The 14,586-nt window shown below is 32.6% G+C and overlaps 4 protein-coding genes across 4 annotated transcripts; 3 read left to right on the top strand and 1 right to left on the bottom strand.

Moving 5' to 3' along the window:
- The first annotated feature begins 871 nt into the window (after positions 1 to 871).
- On the top strand, positions 872 to 3,915 carry LOC120217298. Its single transcript, XM_039214465.1, has 4 exons — positions 872 to 1,213; positions 2,074 to 2,220; positions 2,513 to 2,590; positions 3,745 to 3,915. Exons 2-4 carry the CDS (start codon positions 2,095 to 2,097, stop codon positions 3,913 to 3,915), a joined length of 375 nt encoding a protein of 124 aa, XP_039070396.1. The 5' UTR covers positions 872 to 1,213; positions 2,074 to 2,094.
- Positions 3,916 to 4,827: 912 nt separating this feature from the next.
- On the top strand, positions 4,828 to 9,042 carry LOC120217237 (la-related protein 6A-like). The gene is made up of 11 exons (XM_039214426.1): positions 4,828 to 5,147; positions 5,292 to 5,373; positions 6,308 to 6,402; positions 6,570 to 6,641; positions 6,709 to 6,788; positions 6,903 to 6,987; positions 7,395 to 7,442; positions 7,535 to 7,600; positions 7,673 to 7,810; positions 8,464 to 8,557; positions 8,650 to 9,042. Exons 1-11 carry the CDS (start codon positions 4,884 to 4,886, stop codon positions 8,766 to 8,768), a joined length of 1,143 nt encoding a protein of 380 aa, XP_039070357.1. The 5' UTR covers positions 4,828 to 4,883; the 3' UTR covers positions 8,769 to 9,042.
- A 681-nt stretch (positions 9,043 to 9,723) lies between these two features.
- On the top strand, positions 9,724 to 12,340 carry LOC120217239 (60S ribosomal protein L18a-like protein). Its single transcript, XM_039214429.1, has 4 exons — positions 9,724 to 10,036; positions 10,221 to 10,296; positions 10,937 to 11,051; positions 11,518 to 12,340. The coding sequence occupies exons 1-4, from the start codon at positions 9,826 to 9,828 to the stop codon at positions 11,575 to 11,577; spliced, it is 462 nt and encodes a 153-aa protein (XP_039070360.1). The 5' UTR covers positions 9,724 to 9,825; the 3' UTR covers positions 11,578 to 12,340.
- LOC120217238 (uncharacterized protein ycf23-like) lies at positions 11,975 to 14,119 on the bottom strand. Its single transcript, XM_039214428.1, has 9 exons — positions 13,883 to 14,119; positions 13,734 to 13,799; positions 13,559 to 13,633; positions 13,171 to 13,233; positions 12,977 to 13,036; positions 12,783 to 12,872; positions 12,560 to 12,667; positions 12,237 to 12,359; positions 11,975 to 12,140 (listed from the first exon to the last, which is right to left on the bottom strand). Exons 1-9 carry the CDS (start codon positions 14,084 to 14,086, stop codon positions 12,003 to 12,005), a joined length of 927 nt encoding a protein of 308 aa, XP_039070359.1. The 5' UTR covers positions 14,087 to 14,119; the 3' UTR covers positions 11,975 to 12,002.
- Between the last annotated feature and the right edge of the window lie 467 nt (positions 14,120 to 14,586).

The following is a 14,586-nucleotide window of genomic DNA, read 5'->3' as shown; positions in this document are numbered from 1 at the left end:
ATTAAAAGCTATTAGATTATACCTCTCCTCTCCCCTAGGTCGTGATTTCAATACCAATTAAGAATAAAATTCCTCTTCTCTATGTAGAAATTAAAAAATAAAAGAAGAAACCCAATTTTCGTTAATGAAAGTGATTGAAATGAAAGCACAACAAAAATTAATGATTCTAATAAAAGTTTTTTTCATTAATAAATTTTAATTTCTTATCAATGTATTTATATAAAATACAAAAATATATCAAAGCATATAGTAGTCATTCATAAACTCAAATCATTATCATATTACAATATTAATTACTTCTAAAAATTTAATATAATATTAATAAATATCAGTTTAGTATAACTGAATAAATTAGTAATCTTTAAACATATTGAAAGACTCCATTAGAAGGGCAAGGAATATTTGAAGTTTCCCCCTTAACCTTCATTTGATTCCAAGAACATCTAGAGATTCATAATATAGATATGTGTATAATATTTTTTATATAGTTTTTTAAACTTTATTAGTTTAATTATTTGGGTTAATTAAACAAAAAAAATTAAGTTCGAGAGTTAAAAGAAACTCAAAAAAAAAATCTAAAAATTAAAATGATTAAATTGATAAAATTAAGAACCAAACACATTATATAGACTAAATTACGGTTTTTGTTAGAACAAAATTTAATTTTTTTTGAAAAGTATAACTATTAGAATTGATTGAATTAAAATATATAAATTCACAACTTAAATACATTATATAGAGTAAGAATAGAGTTTAACCAAACTAATACACATGAGATTATATCGCCTTTGCCCATCAAGCAAGCAAGGAATCAAGCTAACTTAACTTCCTTACATAAACATTGCCCCATTTTTCAGAATTCTCTTCAAAATTCAAGGTCTGGTTCCGGCATGGCAAACTCAGCCAAGAAGATCGGCACTGAGAGTAAATATAGAACGGTAGCAGTCGTAACAGCACCGTTTATCGTCATCGGAGGAATCTTCGTTAGTTTCGGGTGGAAATACGTGAGTGGATATTGGAGCAAGAGAGTCGATCGTCGTCGGAATTTACCGAGATCAATGTCCTTGGCGGCCATCCGTGGCGGAAATTGGCTTTAGGTAGATTCGTTGATTATCGGAATTCTCGAGCCGAGAAGTCGACGCAAAATGTCGACGATATAAACCAGTTGGAGACTCTACTTCAAAATGAACAACCCAATTTCAAGGAAATTCAGGTTTATTTTTTTTTTCCTTTTTTCCCTTTATTTATGATAGTATTATTATATGTATGGATCACAACAGTTCGGGTTTTTCATCAATCCGATCTGAATAATATATCTTCTATCCAGATTTGATGCGACTAACATTTAGGAGTTTTTACTCAAAATTCCACTCAAATTTTAAGATAAAAACTCACATTCGACCTGACTTGATATAAATGTTAAAAGAATTATTTTTATTTAGTAAAATAGAGATCTCATTGAAAATATACAAATATGAGTATTATAATAATTATCTTTAAATATTTAGAATAAATTTATACTATTATCTCGAGTCATATTGGGTCATTTCAATTCGAATTCCTAAACTTGAATTTGAAACCATTTAGAAAAAACCGACATGGATTTTTAAAAAGACTGACTTTATTAAATCAAGTCGAAACGAAATTTATCAGATTTGAATTAAATTATCATCACTAATTATATGATGTATTCGAGATTACAATACAAATTATTTACTTAGTTTCTTTGTAGAATGGTAAAAACTTTTATGTATATAGTTTCAATCATATATAGTCCAGATTAGTCGACTAATGATTAAGTTTAATTTAATTAATATTTTATATAATATGGTAAAAACCTTAATATTATATCGTTAAATTAAATTACTAGTATCTTTTTCATTATTTTTCAATTAAAATTTTAGATCGGATTCAAGATAAATAATAATAAAAATTTTAAATTCAAATCAGATTTTATTATGAATCGACCGGAAATTTATCTCAATCTATACATTAACACTTTTAGTGATTAATGTAAAGTATTTTTTTAATATACACGAGTTTAAATGTGATTTTATTGTTTGGGTTTGAAAGCAAGTTGTTGGAAGGCTTGAGATGAGTAGAAGAGAAGATGAAGCAATAAAATTGTTAAAGAAAGCATTGAAAAGGGCACAAAAGAAGGGCAAACCAAATGAAGCTTATGAGATTGGAATGTTCGTTGCAGAAATGTACATCTACAAGGTTTCTTTCTTTCGATTTTTCAAAAAAAATTTATTAGAATTCAGATAAAAAAATTAAACCTATTTTAAAAGATGACCAAACTTAGGTTACCATATTAAAACTCGAGCTGAATTTGATTTATTTTTCAATTGTTAAATGTATTACTTTGCCTATACGACCAAACGTAAATATATTTTAATAATCCTTTTACAAATACAAGTAAATATGGTAAAAATTTTGTCTTTTTTAAGTGATTGAACCGAGTTTTAGCAAATAGGTATAATATAGTTTAAATTAACTATGCTTCTTGTAGGGAGATGTTCAAAAGGCTTGGAAATGCAAATGCTTAGCAGAAGAAGGTGTTTCTGATGCAAGACCTTCTCTTTATAAGGTGATATTGCACATCATATTATTTATTATTTTTTTGTCAATTTTTTATTTCTTTAAATTTAGGTAATTTTCGCGTATAAATCACTCAGTCGGTCCCTCTATTTTGTTCAGATTGAGCATCTAGTCGGTACATGTTAATTTGGCATAATTTGATCATTATAATTTTATAATGATATTATTTGATTCAATTAGTTAACCTATTCCAATTAAAATGAGAATGTGAGTTTTAAGTGAAAGAATTTCACATCAACATTTTAACTAGAATACTTACAATATAAGCTATTTAGATCGTGGTTGTTATAATTAGATTAGACTGACCTATGAAATCGAAAATAAAAAAAATCCTTAGTTTAATTGGTGAGATAAAATTAAATGAAAATTATATTATCATTTGTGAATAGTTAAAAACCGAAAAAATGGGTAAAAAGAACGATTCAGCTTGTTGAACTGAATTTTAATCTTTTTATTGATTTTCCTATTTTTATTTAATTATTATTAAACCAATGATTCAACTAGTTGAACCTAAAACTAATGATCTAATCAGTTTGGTCACCAGTCTATTTATTATAACGTTTTTGGGATTAACCTTTTAAGGTTTAGTAAAATTTGACTCAAACCAAAAAATAGATTTTTTTGACTGACTTCGAGTTGTAATTTCATAAATTTGACTTGACTTAAAAAAATTAATTCGAGTCGAGTTATAAAATAGAACTCGAATAACTTGAAATTTTTAGTAATTAGTGGATTGATTTCAAGTTTGGGTCGAGTCTCTCTACTTTGTATGATATAAAATATAAAGAAATATTTGTGTATTGTATATGGTTATAGAAAACCGTTTAAAATTGATCAATCAAATAGTATTATAATATTATAAATATTTATAACTAAATTTAAACAGAAACTTAAATAACTCGACTCGACTTGAAAAAATTTCAAATCAAGTTTGATTTATAAAATAGAATTCATCAACTCGAATAACTTAAAAAAAATTACTCGACTTGATCAAACGAGCACCCTATAACATTTAACGTATAAAACTAGAGGATCAAATGTCAAATCAAGGTATACAGACTAAATATCAAATTCAGACGTGGAAGAGGGACAGAAATCATAATATGACAAAAATATTCTGTTGTAAAACATATTATTTCTCAGGCTATTATTTCCTTGATGGGAAACAAAGAAGAAGAAGCTCTTCAACATTGGAAAAACTTCAAAGAAACTCAGAACCAGACGACCCCACCGGGCTTCGAAGAAGATGAGTTCACTGAGTTAAAAAATGCAGTCAATCTACTTAAACAAGACATTGATTCTGCAACACAGTAAATTTACCAAAGCTTCATTTATATATAAAATTCTACTATAGTACCTGTATTATGTATAAACTATGGATTTAATCATTGTACTCTTATTCGATTAATTTTAATCTACACAACTTTTAAAATCTGACAATTTAATCATGACTCAAATAATATATAGACAATATAATTCATTTATCTTATATAAATTTATCAAATCGAAGAACATAAATTACATCTAAAAGTAATCTATAATATAGAGATTGTTGACATAATTTAAATTAATAAATTTTATAACTACTATTTAATGAGATATTTTAATAATACATGTGTAAAATGGCTTAGGAATACAACTTAATTTCATCCTTAAATGCTATTGTATCAAAAGTTTACTAAATCAAGGCTAATGAATTAATATATATTTCGACTCTACGATTGTCATACGATGGAATATGGATCAAGTCAAGATAATATTAAAATTTTGATTTGAATTTTGTCGATTTATGAAAAATAAAATTAAGAAAAACAAAAGAATAAAGAAAGAGAAATATTTTAGTATTAGTGTTTAGTTATATTGCAAACGTTGATCAACGGTGATTAAGTGACAGTAAAAAAAGGATATTAATCATAATAAAGAATGATAAAATTTTAGATTTATTTCATAGATAAAACTTCCGATATTGCAGCATTTTGGTACTGTCGTTAACCAATTCATGATCGGTTGATACAAAAATGAATTTCGAAAGTTGAGAGATAAAATTAAATTTTTAAAAGTTGGATAGTTAAAAAGAAATAACGTGAAAGTAGAGTGACTAAATGAGTAGCTTACCCAAAAAAGTTATAAAGACGACATCGTCTGACAAAAGCACCCTTTGGATATAAAACAAGGATGGAAGAAACTAGATAGAGCAATAACTAAGAAGGGCGGGAGGGTTTTGATTCTTCGTCGGTTTAATCAAAGCCTTTTCTCTTTGCCCTTTTTACCTCTATCCAATAATGGACCGCCACGGGGATCCTACCCCCGCCGCCGCCGACGACGACTCCATTCGGCGTTCTCCGCTGGATGATCCTCTTGATTTCATTCCCGTCGGATCACCGGAAGAGGAGATTTTATATCCGCCGACCGATGAGGATCACGACCCTGACCATAACGGTCACCGAAATGATGATGAACACGGTCAGGTTCACGATCAGAATCCCGAGGTCTATTCTGCGACTGATGTACTTACGGATGATCTCAAAAAGAAGATCATTAAGCAGGTAAGAGGCACAAAATGTTTCTCTTTGGTCGTTTGGCATTTAAACCCTAGAATTTGTTCTGCCTTTTTGCGTATTTCTTTTTGTTCTTCTATATTCTTTTAGATGAATTTTCTTGATCTATATGCATTATGGTTGTTTCTGTAGGCGGAATATTATTTTAGCGATGAAAAGTTGCCCACGGATAAGTATATGATGGGTCTGATTAAGAGGAACAAAGAAGGATTTGGTAAGTAATTAAACCCGTGCTTTGATTGATTATAGTATCTGCAAAAATGTAGCATTTGAGTATATATAAGTATTATGTTTTGACTTATAACCTTGATTAGTGTAATTGTGTGGAATTAAGCAGCGACCTATCGAGTAAGATGTAATTATTTGGCCAATATGAAAAAAGGGTTAATTCAGATAACAGTATTATGTTGCCGCCAATTTTTAATTGCTTTCATTGGATAGAAGATTTAGGAAAATGAACTTGGACTTGGATTCAGAGGTTGAGTTTGAGTAATAACTACACATAGGTATATAAACCCACCAATTATTTAAAGATTAATATTTTCATGGTTGTGTTTCAAATGTGAGAGCGTTATCTTTTGACTTTTGAGTTCTCCTTGAGCAATGAAAAGGATAGTTGACCATAGATTTCTGTACGTGTGACATGGAAGGGGCTTGTTAACTGTGTCCACTTTTCTCTTAGCATTATTTGAACTAGAAGAGGCAGTATCTTCTCTTTTCTTATATCTTTCTCTCTTGTTTTTTCTTCCATTTTTACCCTGAATTCTAGTATGTATTATATCTGCACATCTGAAATTCCTTTGAAGAAAGCTAAACTCATGAGAATAGTTTCATGTGGGTGGTATAAGTTACATGGCATAATAGCCAGCCCGTGCATCGGTTAGATTGGAGTCTATCACAAACATAGACCTACGGGACCCTTTTCCTTATTATGTGACATATGGAAAAGGGATTGTTGATATTCATATTCATGCTGTCTTTTTCATAAAAAGACTATAAAGGTTATAAGCTTCTGGTGGGTGCTCTTTTTGTTATACTTGTCTAACCCAAGACCTTGTAACCATCACTTTGCAGATAAAAGTATATGTTCTTATTACCTTGATATCTTGCTATTGACAACCGTATGGTTTTCTGTCTTTCCTTTGCAGTTCTTATTTCAGAAATATCTTCTTTTAGGAAAATGAAAAAGCTCACCAGAAATTATCCATCCATAGTTGCCGCTCTCAAAGAGTCTTCCTTACTTGTATGTTTATGGACACTAACTCATTTTTTTTGTTTCGATTATTGCAATATGGCTCCGACTTGCTGATACCATAGAGATTTGATTGGCCATGATAATAGATTTGGATATTTTTTTGCCTCTCTCTGGTATGTAATTTCTAGTTGAATCGGATGTTTGAAACCTCTCAGGTTGTGAGTTCTGACGGGAAGAAGGTGAAGCGCCGCAATCCTCTTCCAATCATTGAGGTTAGGGATCCAAAGGTATATCTCTTATGGAACTTAATGGCTTCACACTCATATTTGTCCTTATCTAATTTGTGGTCCCTAGGTATTCACTGTTTTGGTAGAAAATCTTCCAGAGGATCATTCGGTGGAGAATATTAAGAAGATATTTGGTGAAGTGGGACGGTATAATTATTACTATTTTTTAAATAAAAGCATACATGCTTGTTCATTCTTCTTTCTGTTGTGCATGAGATTTATGTTTTCTTTATGAAATGACTGTTCCTTCTGAATTTCCAGCATAAAGAAAATATCAATTCGTGATCCGCATGCTATTGAAGAGTCGAAGAAAAGTGGTAGGGCTGATATCTTGATCAGCAGTAAGGTATGGAATTGGTTTCTACTTTGGTGGACTCTTTTGTTTAATCACAAATTTTGTATCCTTTCCTGATCTTTTTCTCTTTTCTGTTCCTCATTCCAATAACCTAGCCTGTTTAACATTGAGAGTATCATTTTCTTGGATATCAAACAAAGCACTAAAGCTTATACTAAATAAACAGCATTTTGAGTTGTTTTGGGTTGTCAGTTATATATTTCTTTTGGCATTTCAATATGCATTGTCATCGTCGGACTGGTTTAGTTTTTTTAATGTAGAATTCACAATGTTTTAAGTTCTTTGAGTTTGGTATACATTGTAAGCATGCCACAACCTTCTTTATAATGGCTGTTTTCATTTATATGTATATATAGCCTTGTTTGTGATCTGCTTAATTTGCCGCTTTCTGGATCTAGTTACATGCTCTGGTGGAGTTTGAGACTGTAGAAGCAGCTGAAAAAGCTGTAAGTATAAAGAACTCTTCAGTTTTTGTAACTGATGTCATGATTAATCTATTGATTAATTGATTTGGAGCACCATCTGATTTTTGGATTAGGTGACTACTTTGAACAATGAACATGACTGGAGAAATGGCATGCATGTTAAGCTTCTTGAGCGAATGGTAATAATTCTTGTTTCTTTTAACTTCTCTTACTTGGGAATAAACTGTTATTAATAAATTTTCATGTTATAGGGCACGCATGGGCAGCGAAAGCAAGCTCGGAGAGGATCTGCTCCTGAAAAAAACAGCAATGCTCGAGCACCTGATCAAACAGGAAATGAGGAGAATAATATCTCAAGTGAGCATCATGAAGATATACCATATGACGAGGTACGCCACGTGTCTTTTTCATGCTTGTACAAATGGTATTAACTAGGGTTTAGCTTTATGAATAAACAAGCTTTCATGCGAGTTATGATATAATCATACTCGACATAACTTTTTTCATATCATTATTTATTACTAATAAAGAAAAACATGAGATTTAAAGGAATGTTGAACCTTTTTGTTTTTGTCTTCCTTTTTTTTTTGATAGAATAAGGCCTCGTTAAAACCCCCTCATATCCTACATGTTACAAACATAACATGAAGGACATTGGAAGGAGGAAAAGAGCGCCTCTAACTTTTATTAATGAGAACAATAATACACCTCCACACCTCAACACTAACAACTCCTTACATAACAAATACCATAATACTGTAAACATAACGCACCCTAATACTCCCTTAATAAGAATAACCAAGGCCTAACACCTTTAAGCATTACAGAAACCTAAAAATCAACCTATACCAGCTTTAGCTAATTCATCCGCTTCCCAATTTGCTGCTCTCGAAATATGCCTCATGATAATACCCTTCCTTTCTTGAATTTGGCATAATCGAATATTCATATTTCAGACTGCAGACTGAGGTAATACTAGGCAATTTCGTTGGATTTTGGATAGAGTTTATCCTTTTAATATTTCTTTGCTTTTACATTTTAGGACGGGGAGCATTTGCCCAAGGAAAAAAACGGGCAGCGATATAGAAACAGAGGAAGAGGGAGGAGACAGAAGAATCATGGTACCAATGGACTTGGTATTAGAATAACCACGGCTTTAGCTTTTTGTATTTTCTTTAGTCTTTTTCCATTTCATTATGATTTTAATTTAATATATTACATTATACAGGCCATGGAACTACATCCTCATGCCATGCCCTTGAACTGTCTAAGCCACCCCCGGGCCCTAGAATGCCCGACGGAACGAGGGGATTCACAATGGGTCGTGGACGGCCTCTACTTTCTTAACCAAGTTTGTGACTTTTGTTTTCAGCACCTCTGGTCTGATCTTGCATTCCGTGTTTTCATTATCATGCGTTGTACATATTAGTGACGGTGTTCGGATATGGTTTTGAAGGCCAATTGATTTATCGGTCTTATTAGTGACGGTGTTAGCTTTGTTTATCTTTTGAAAACTGAACATACGAAACGAAACGGCTTGTCCTGTGGGGTTACGTTCATAGAAATGATTACATTTGGTTGTGAAAATGATTGTGAGAATTGGATTGACAAAATTACCAGCATATTGCGATTCTGTTTGTTGGATTAAATTTGAAGCTCAAAGCTCGATTCGAAAGAGTTTCACTTTTAAATTCCGAGTACGGTTGGAGATTGGTGTATGGTTTCATGTTCATTAAAGATAAACTCCACTCTTTTTGAACAAATAAAATACATATTCATCTCTGCATCTGTTCATAGACTTGGATCCAAATAGCAAAGAAGTTGATTTCATAGAGATCGAGTGTTCGGCTCGTCCTGACAGTTATTCTTGTCAATAGCAACAGTAATAGATAAAGATATATAACAATTTTTTAATAAAGATGTGTATTATATTCGGCTATTTTCCGTATTTGTTTATTAAAAACGTGTATAATAATAGACAAATATATAATAACATTTAAGCTTCAGGAGTATCATTTTAAGAGTCATCTTAAATTATTATTATTATTATTATTCAATTAGGATTTAAAATTTAAGACTTTATATTTTTTAATGTAATTCTCAAGTTAAGTACTTACAAAAAATTTAAATAGTTTAAACATGATATATGAAATTTAATATTATTAAATTTTATCGTATTTTAAATATTCCAAGTCCATTTCCATGAAACCATAGTTTAAGTACATCTATTAATTCCGCCAAACACTGTAACTATCTACCATCTATTAGTATTCCTACCCCTTTTTTTATTTGTATTCTACCACCGCTCTGTCAACTGCTTCGGATTTGCACCGCGGCGGAACCCAAAGCTGAAAACGCCGACAACTCGTAGAACCCTCCCCGCCAGAAAAAAGCTCAGAACAAAATGAGCCAAAATGAGAAAACTAGAGGCGTCACCTCCAATTTCAACCCTCAAAGCCAATATCAATACGGCACGTTTCAAGGCGTCGCCAATTACTACCCTCCTTTCCCTCAACAACCTCCGCCTCGGCAGCCCTTTGTTGGATTACCTCACCCCGTTCCTCCTCCGTTCTCAGCCTCCAACCCCTATGTCCATGGCTACCAGACCGTCACAGGTACTTAAAATTGCTTATTTTTGTTATTGGCTTATTTTTGTTTGTTTTTTTTTTTTTGGAATTCACAATCTACTTTGGTGGTTACGCAGTATGTAGGAGTTGATTGGTGATTTGATTGGGTTCCTTGATTGTTAAATTGAATTGGGTTTCTGATTCTTTGGTCTAATTTTGATATTTATTGAAGGTTTTCCTGTTGAAGAAGCGGCACCCGTGAGGCAACCTCGCCTTCCTGTTTGCGGTCTTGGAATCGGCTGGTTATTGTAAGTTTTCTGGATTTGATATTTTCGTGGTATTTTGCTTTAATTACTGTTTAACATGAATGCGAGAGTAGATTTTTACATAGATTCTTATGGCCATTTAGAGGTTTTACTGGACATGGTAGATAAAGTTGTCGATTAATTTCTTGTTTTGTTATGACAAATCCGTACCGTCATCTGTAAGGTGACAAGCTGTAGAAGATTCATATATTGGTTCTTTTCGGGTTTGCTCATTTATGTCAAGTCCGTATCATATCTGTAAGCTGACAAGCTGTTGAAGATTCAGATATGATTGTTCCTATTGTAGCAGTTCACTGTCTGTTAGGTTATGAAAAAATCACAACTCATGCTACTTGCTAGTACATGGAATTGGCAGACATGGTGAAATTTAGAATCTGGTGAGTTGTCTGAGATGAGAAATGAAATAACATCCGGCATTTGACTCTACGGAGTCTTTCGTGTCAATGTCTAGGTAGCTATATATTTTTTTAAGATGCACTATGTTGCTACAATAATTTTCACAGAACAGAACTTTAAAGAAAGAACTAAGCAAAAATTAAGTATTTTTTTCTTGCGTAAAGTTAATCCATCGTCCGGTGATTAGCTTCGGAGGTTCGACTTACTATTAACTATTTTCGGGTAGATTTTTTCTTGGCTTCTTCTTCGGTGGTATTCCCTGGTACGTTGGAACTTTTATTCTACTCTGTGTACGAGTGGATTATAGAGAAAAAGCAGGATACCTCGCATGTGCTATCGCTGTAAGTTTTCATCGTCTATCATTTATTTTCCTATTTGCATATGGTTTCTTTGAATTTCTTTCTTTTCTTGTTCTGTTATCTACTATACCTACCAATCTGTCTGCATTTTGGAAAACAAGAAATAAAAGTTCGGAAACTCGTAAAGAAGTGAATGGAAGTAAATTAACTCGTATTATTTAGTTCGAGTGAACCACCCTATTTTCTATCTAATATTCTAATACTTATTACTCTTACACATTAAATTTTCATGGTAGAATTGGTGCTGTTGTAGTTTTTCTCTTATTGAATTTACATGGTTATAGTCCAATTTCTCCAAGTTTTTACACATATTGGAGGATCATAACCCCGTACCTATATATAAATGCGTCAGACACATATTTTGAAGAGAATGAGAAGTAAACATAGATCAAATGCATCGGATTGCATGTTGATGTGCTCATTACCCTTTGAAACTAATTCCTTGCAGTCTGTTATCGCTATGATTGTGGTTACCTTTGGTTTAACAAAGGGGAGGCATGCCTGGTGAAGTTATGAAGCTGGCTGTGCATTGTTCTTTGAAATATATCCTAGAAGTATTGGTGCGTATATTTACATGTAGTTTTCATTTCTGCTGAATTGCTGAAAACATTATGAATGCCAATAGCTTTATAGGTATTTGTAAAATGTTTTTACTTTTGGGCCTGCTGATAGTTTATACTGAAATTTGTTTTTGTTTTGGTATTGATACTTTATCAATCTAAACAGTAAGATACGGTTCTCATAAAACTGGTTCATACATGCCGATATGGTTTACGGTTTATCTTCACAATTTTTTCATCAACCGATGTTTCTTCCATTAAAGCACAGCCCAGATAGAAAATCTGCATAGATTTACAGCAAAGATGGTCTGATACCACAGATTCAACTGCTTAATCCCTTGATCCTTTTCATTTTATTTTTTTTATCTATTTTTCATAATATATTGAAGCTCCTCTCTCTGGGTGGACTTTGTTTGCTATCAGCTTCCATTTTCAATGATTCTGCAATGCTTCTCACTTCTGCAACCATTGCTATGACATCGTTAAGCTTGTTGACGGCTGAACCCACACCCTGTGTTGCCCAACAAATTTCCCTATTAATTCACTGATTTTATAACCAAACTAACAGATTTATGTCACTAATCTTGTGTATGTGTGTGTTGCTTACCACACCGGCTGCCCCCGCTGTAATCGCCATTGGAGCTGTGACAGCACTAAGTCCAGATGCACACGTTACTGGAATCTTGACTGCCCTTGAAATTGAGTATGCTGCTGCTAATGTTGGTGTTGCCTGATTGATCAGAACAAGAAAAAGAATTAGTCCAAACTTGCAGGATCATATTTGCTATCCGTGCTCGATATTTATGTTCTATGCATGTTCCAGATTTGAGTATAGGGATATGATCTTTCTCCGAATAGAATACATTCAATTTTGACATGAACATGATACCAGACATCTGCACCCAAATCCAGGTAACTTATTCTGCTTACCTTCTCAATCAAACCAAGGACACCAGATTTTGAAGGAGTTGAGCATTTTCCTCCTTCAGTTTGGATAATGTCAACACCTTCCTTTTCCAGTATCTCTGCAAGCTTGACCTATTTGGAGAGTTGAAAATGGTTAATTTCGAAGCTATTGGAAAGTGGCAGTCGTAGGTATAATAATGAACGACTGCCATTGCTTTAAGCTTTTTATAGCTGCTTCTGGTTTTACCTGATCAGGGAGGCTCAGTGTGTGAGGAACTGTAACTGATAGAGTGACAGAAGGAAGAATGCTCCTAGTCTCCTTCGTTAGCTTTAGTATCTGCATAATATGATTGGCAAAACTTGAATTTGGTAATTTTATATACGAATGTGTTTAATATGAATATATCTACACTTGCACACCCGTTAAACATATTCAGATACCTGCTCCGTAGAGAAAACGACACCGGTGTCGTAAAATGAATCATAATTTCCAATCTCCACCTGCAATTTCCAACCACTTTAATAACATAAGTGAACGGATTCATTCTGATTTTATATTCATTCAAACCGAAGTTCATCATTAAAATCACAAGATTCAATCTTATTATAATGAATATTGAGTTTCCAGATCAAACCATCAGTGCTCCAGCTTCAACTGCAGCAGAAAATGCAGCCGGATCAACCGATGAAACACAGACCTGTAATGAAATAAACATGTTAGAAGCAGGATCCAACATATTACTACGATAAAAAAACAAAGATGAAAAATGTACGAATATTTTTTGTACCAAGATGGATATTTGAAGAAAAATGAGTATATTAGAGGGAAAATGATTACAAATATTGCTAGATAGAATCCAAATTCCCAAACCTAGAGAGCATAGGTACATATTCTTATTTGTTATTTTTTCACTAAACTGATAGATGGTAAATTTTTCAGTATTCAGATCACATATATGAACAATTTCCTTAGAACATGGTGGACAATGGAAATAAAGCTCAAAGAAAGGTTTTTGGACATACTGGAAGAGAAGTTAAACTGATGGCAAGTTTCACTAAATCTGGGTCACAAGCTATATCGACGTGAGTTGCTCCACCCTGAAAACCAAATCACAGTTTACATTATTATTTCCAAATAATAATAATAATAACAACAATAAAGTTTTATAAATCAATGGAATCACCACAAGAACCTGACCTTATCTGCGGCAGTAACAACAGAAGCCACGTTATCTCTATCAAAATTCTGTAACCCAGAGATAATCTACAAAAGAAAAAACACTTTGACATCAAATTAAATGAAATTAGACAACAAAAACAGAAACTGGGCTTTTCTTTTTGAAGTACCTTGAGAGCTCTTCGTTCATGGAAGTCTTTCAACACAGTTTCTTTTGAGCTTGATAAAAGAGCTTTTGTTGTAGTTACAGAAGCAGTTTTTCTTAGAGGTTTGCATGGATTTAAAGGGAGAAAGTTGCCCAGAAATGGGTTTAAACAGTGCTTCAAAACAGCGTTGGAAGAAGCAGGAATTGTCATGCAGATTGAGGTATGCATGTTTTCGAAAAGCTCGGTGGTAAAGATTCTTGGTTTGATGGAAGAGATAAGAGTGATTGTTCAATGTGTTTTTATACCTTCAAAACATATATTCTTAGTGGCCTATTTTTGGGGTTTGGACTTTCTCTTAGCCCCTCAATTATCTGCTAGCAGGATGGGCTTAATCCAACGAGTTTTGATTATATATATATATATATATTGAATTTAGGTTAAGGTCGTTTTAAATTAGATTTTTAAGGATAATATCATATTTGAGTTTAGGATAAAAGTATTCTATCTGATCCGATGCAATAATAATAGTCTTAAAACTTTCTTTAAAATTTGTGAAAGTATCCCTGAAATACTCATTCCCAAAATTTCTTTGATTTTTCGAATCCCAATCGTGAGAAGGTAGAGAAGACGATTTCATAGTGATCAATGATACAGATTGTTGACTGGAGTCATTCTCACTCTCAAAATTTTAGGTTGAAATTTCAAGAATTTTAAAGAGATTTTGTTGA

This window comes from Hibiscus syriacus, unplaced genomic scaffold (genome assembly GCF_006381635.1).
Source record: "Hibiscus syriacus cultivar Baekdansim isolate YM2019G1 unplaced genomic scaffold, ASM638163v2 tig00110186_pilon, whole genome shotgun sequence".
Classification (NCBI taxonomy): Eukaryota; Viridiplantae; Streptophyta; class Magnoliopsida; order Malvales; family Malvaceae; genus Hibiscus; species Hibiscus syriacus.
Note: the sequence above shows the minus strand (reverse complement) of the source record. Positions and strands in the feature narration are given on the sequence as shown.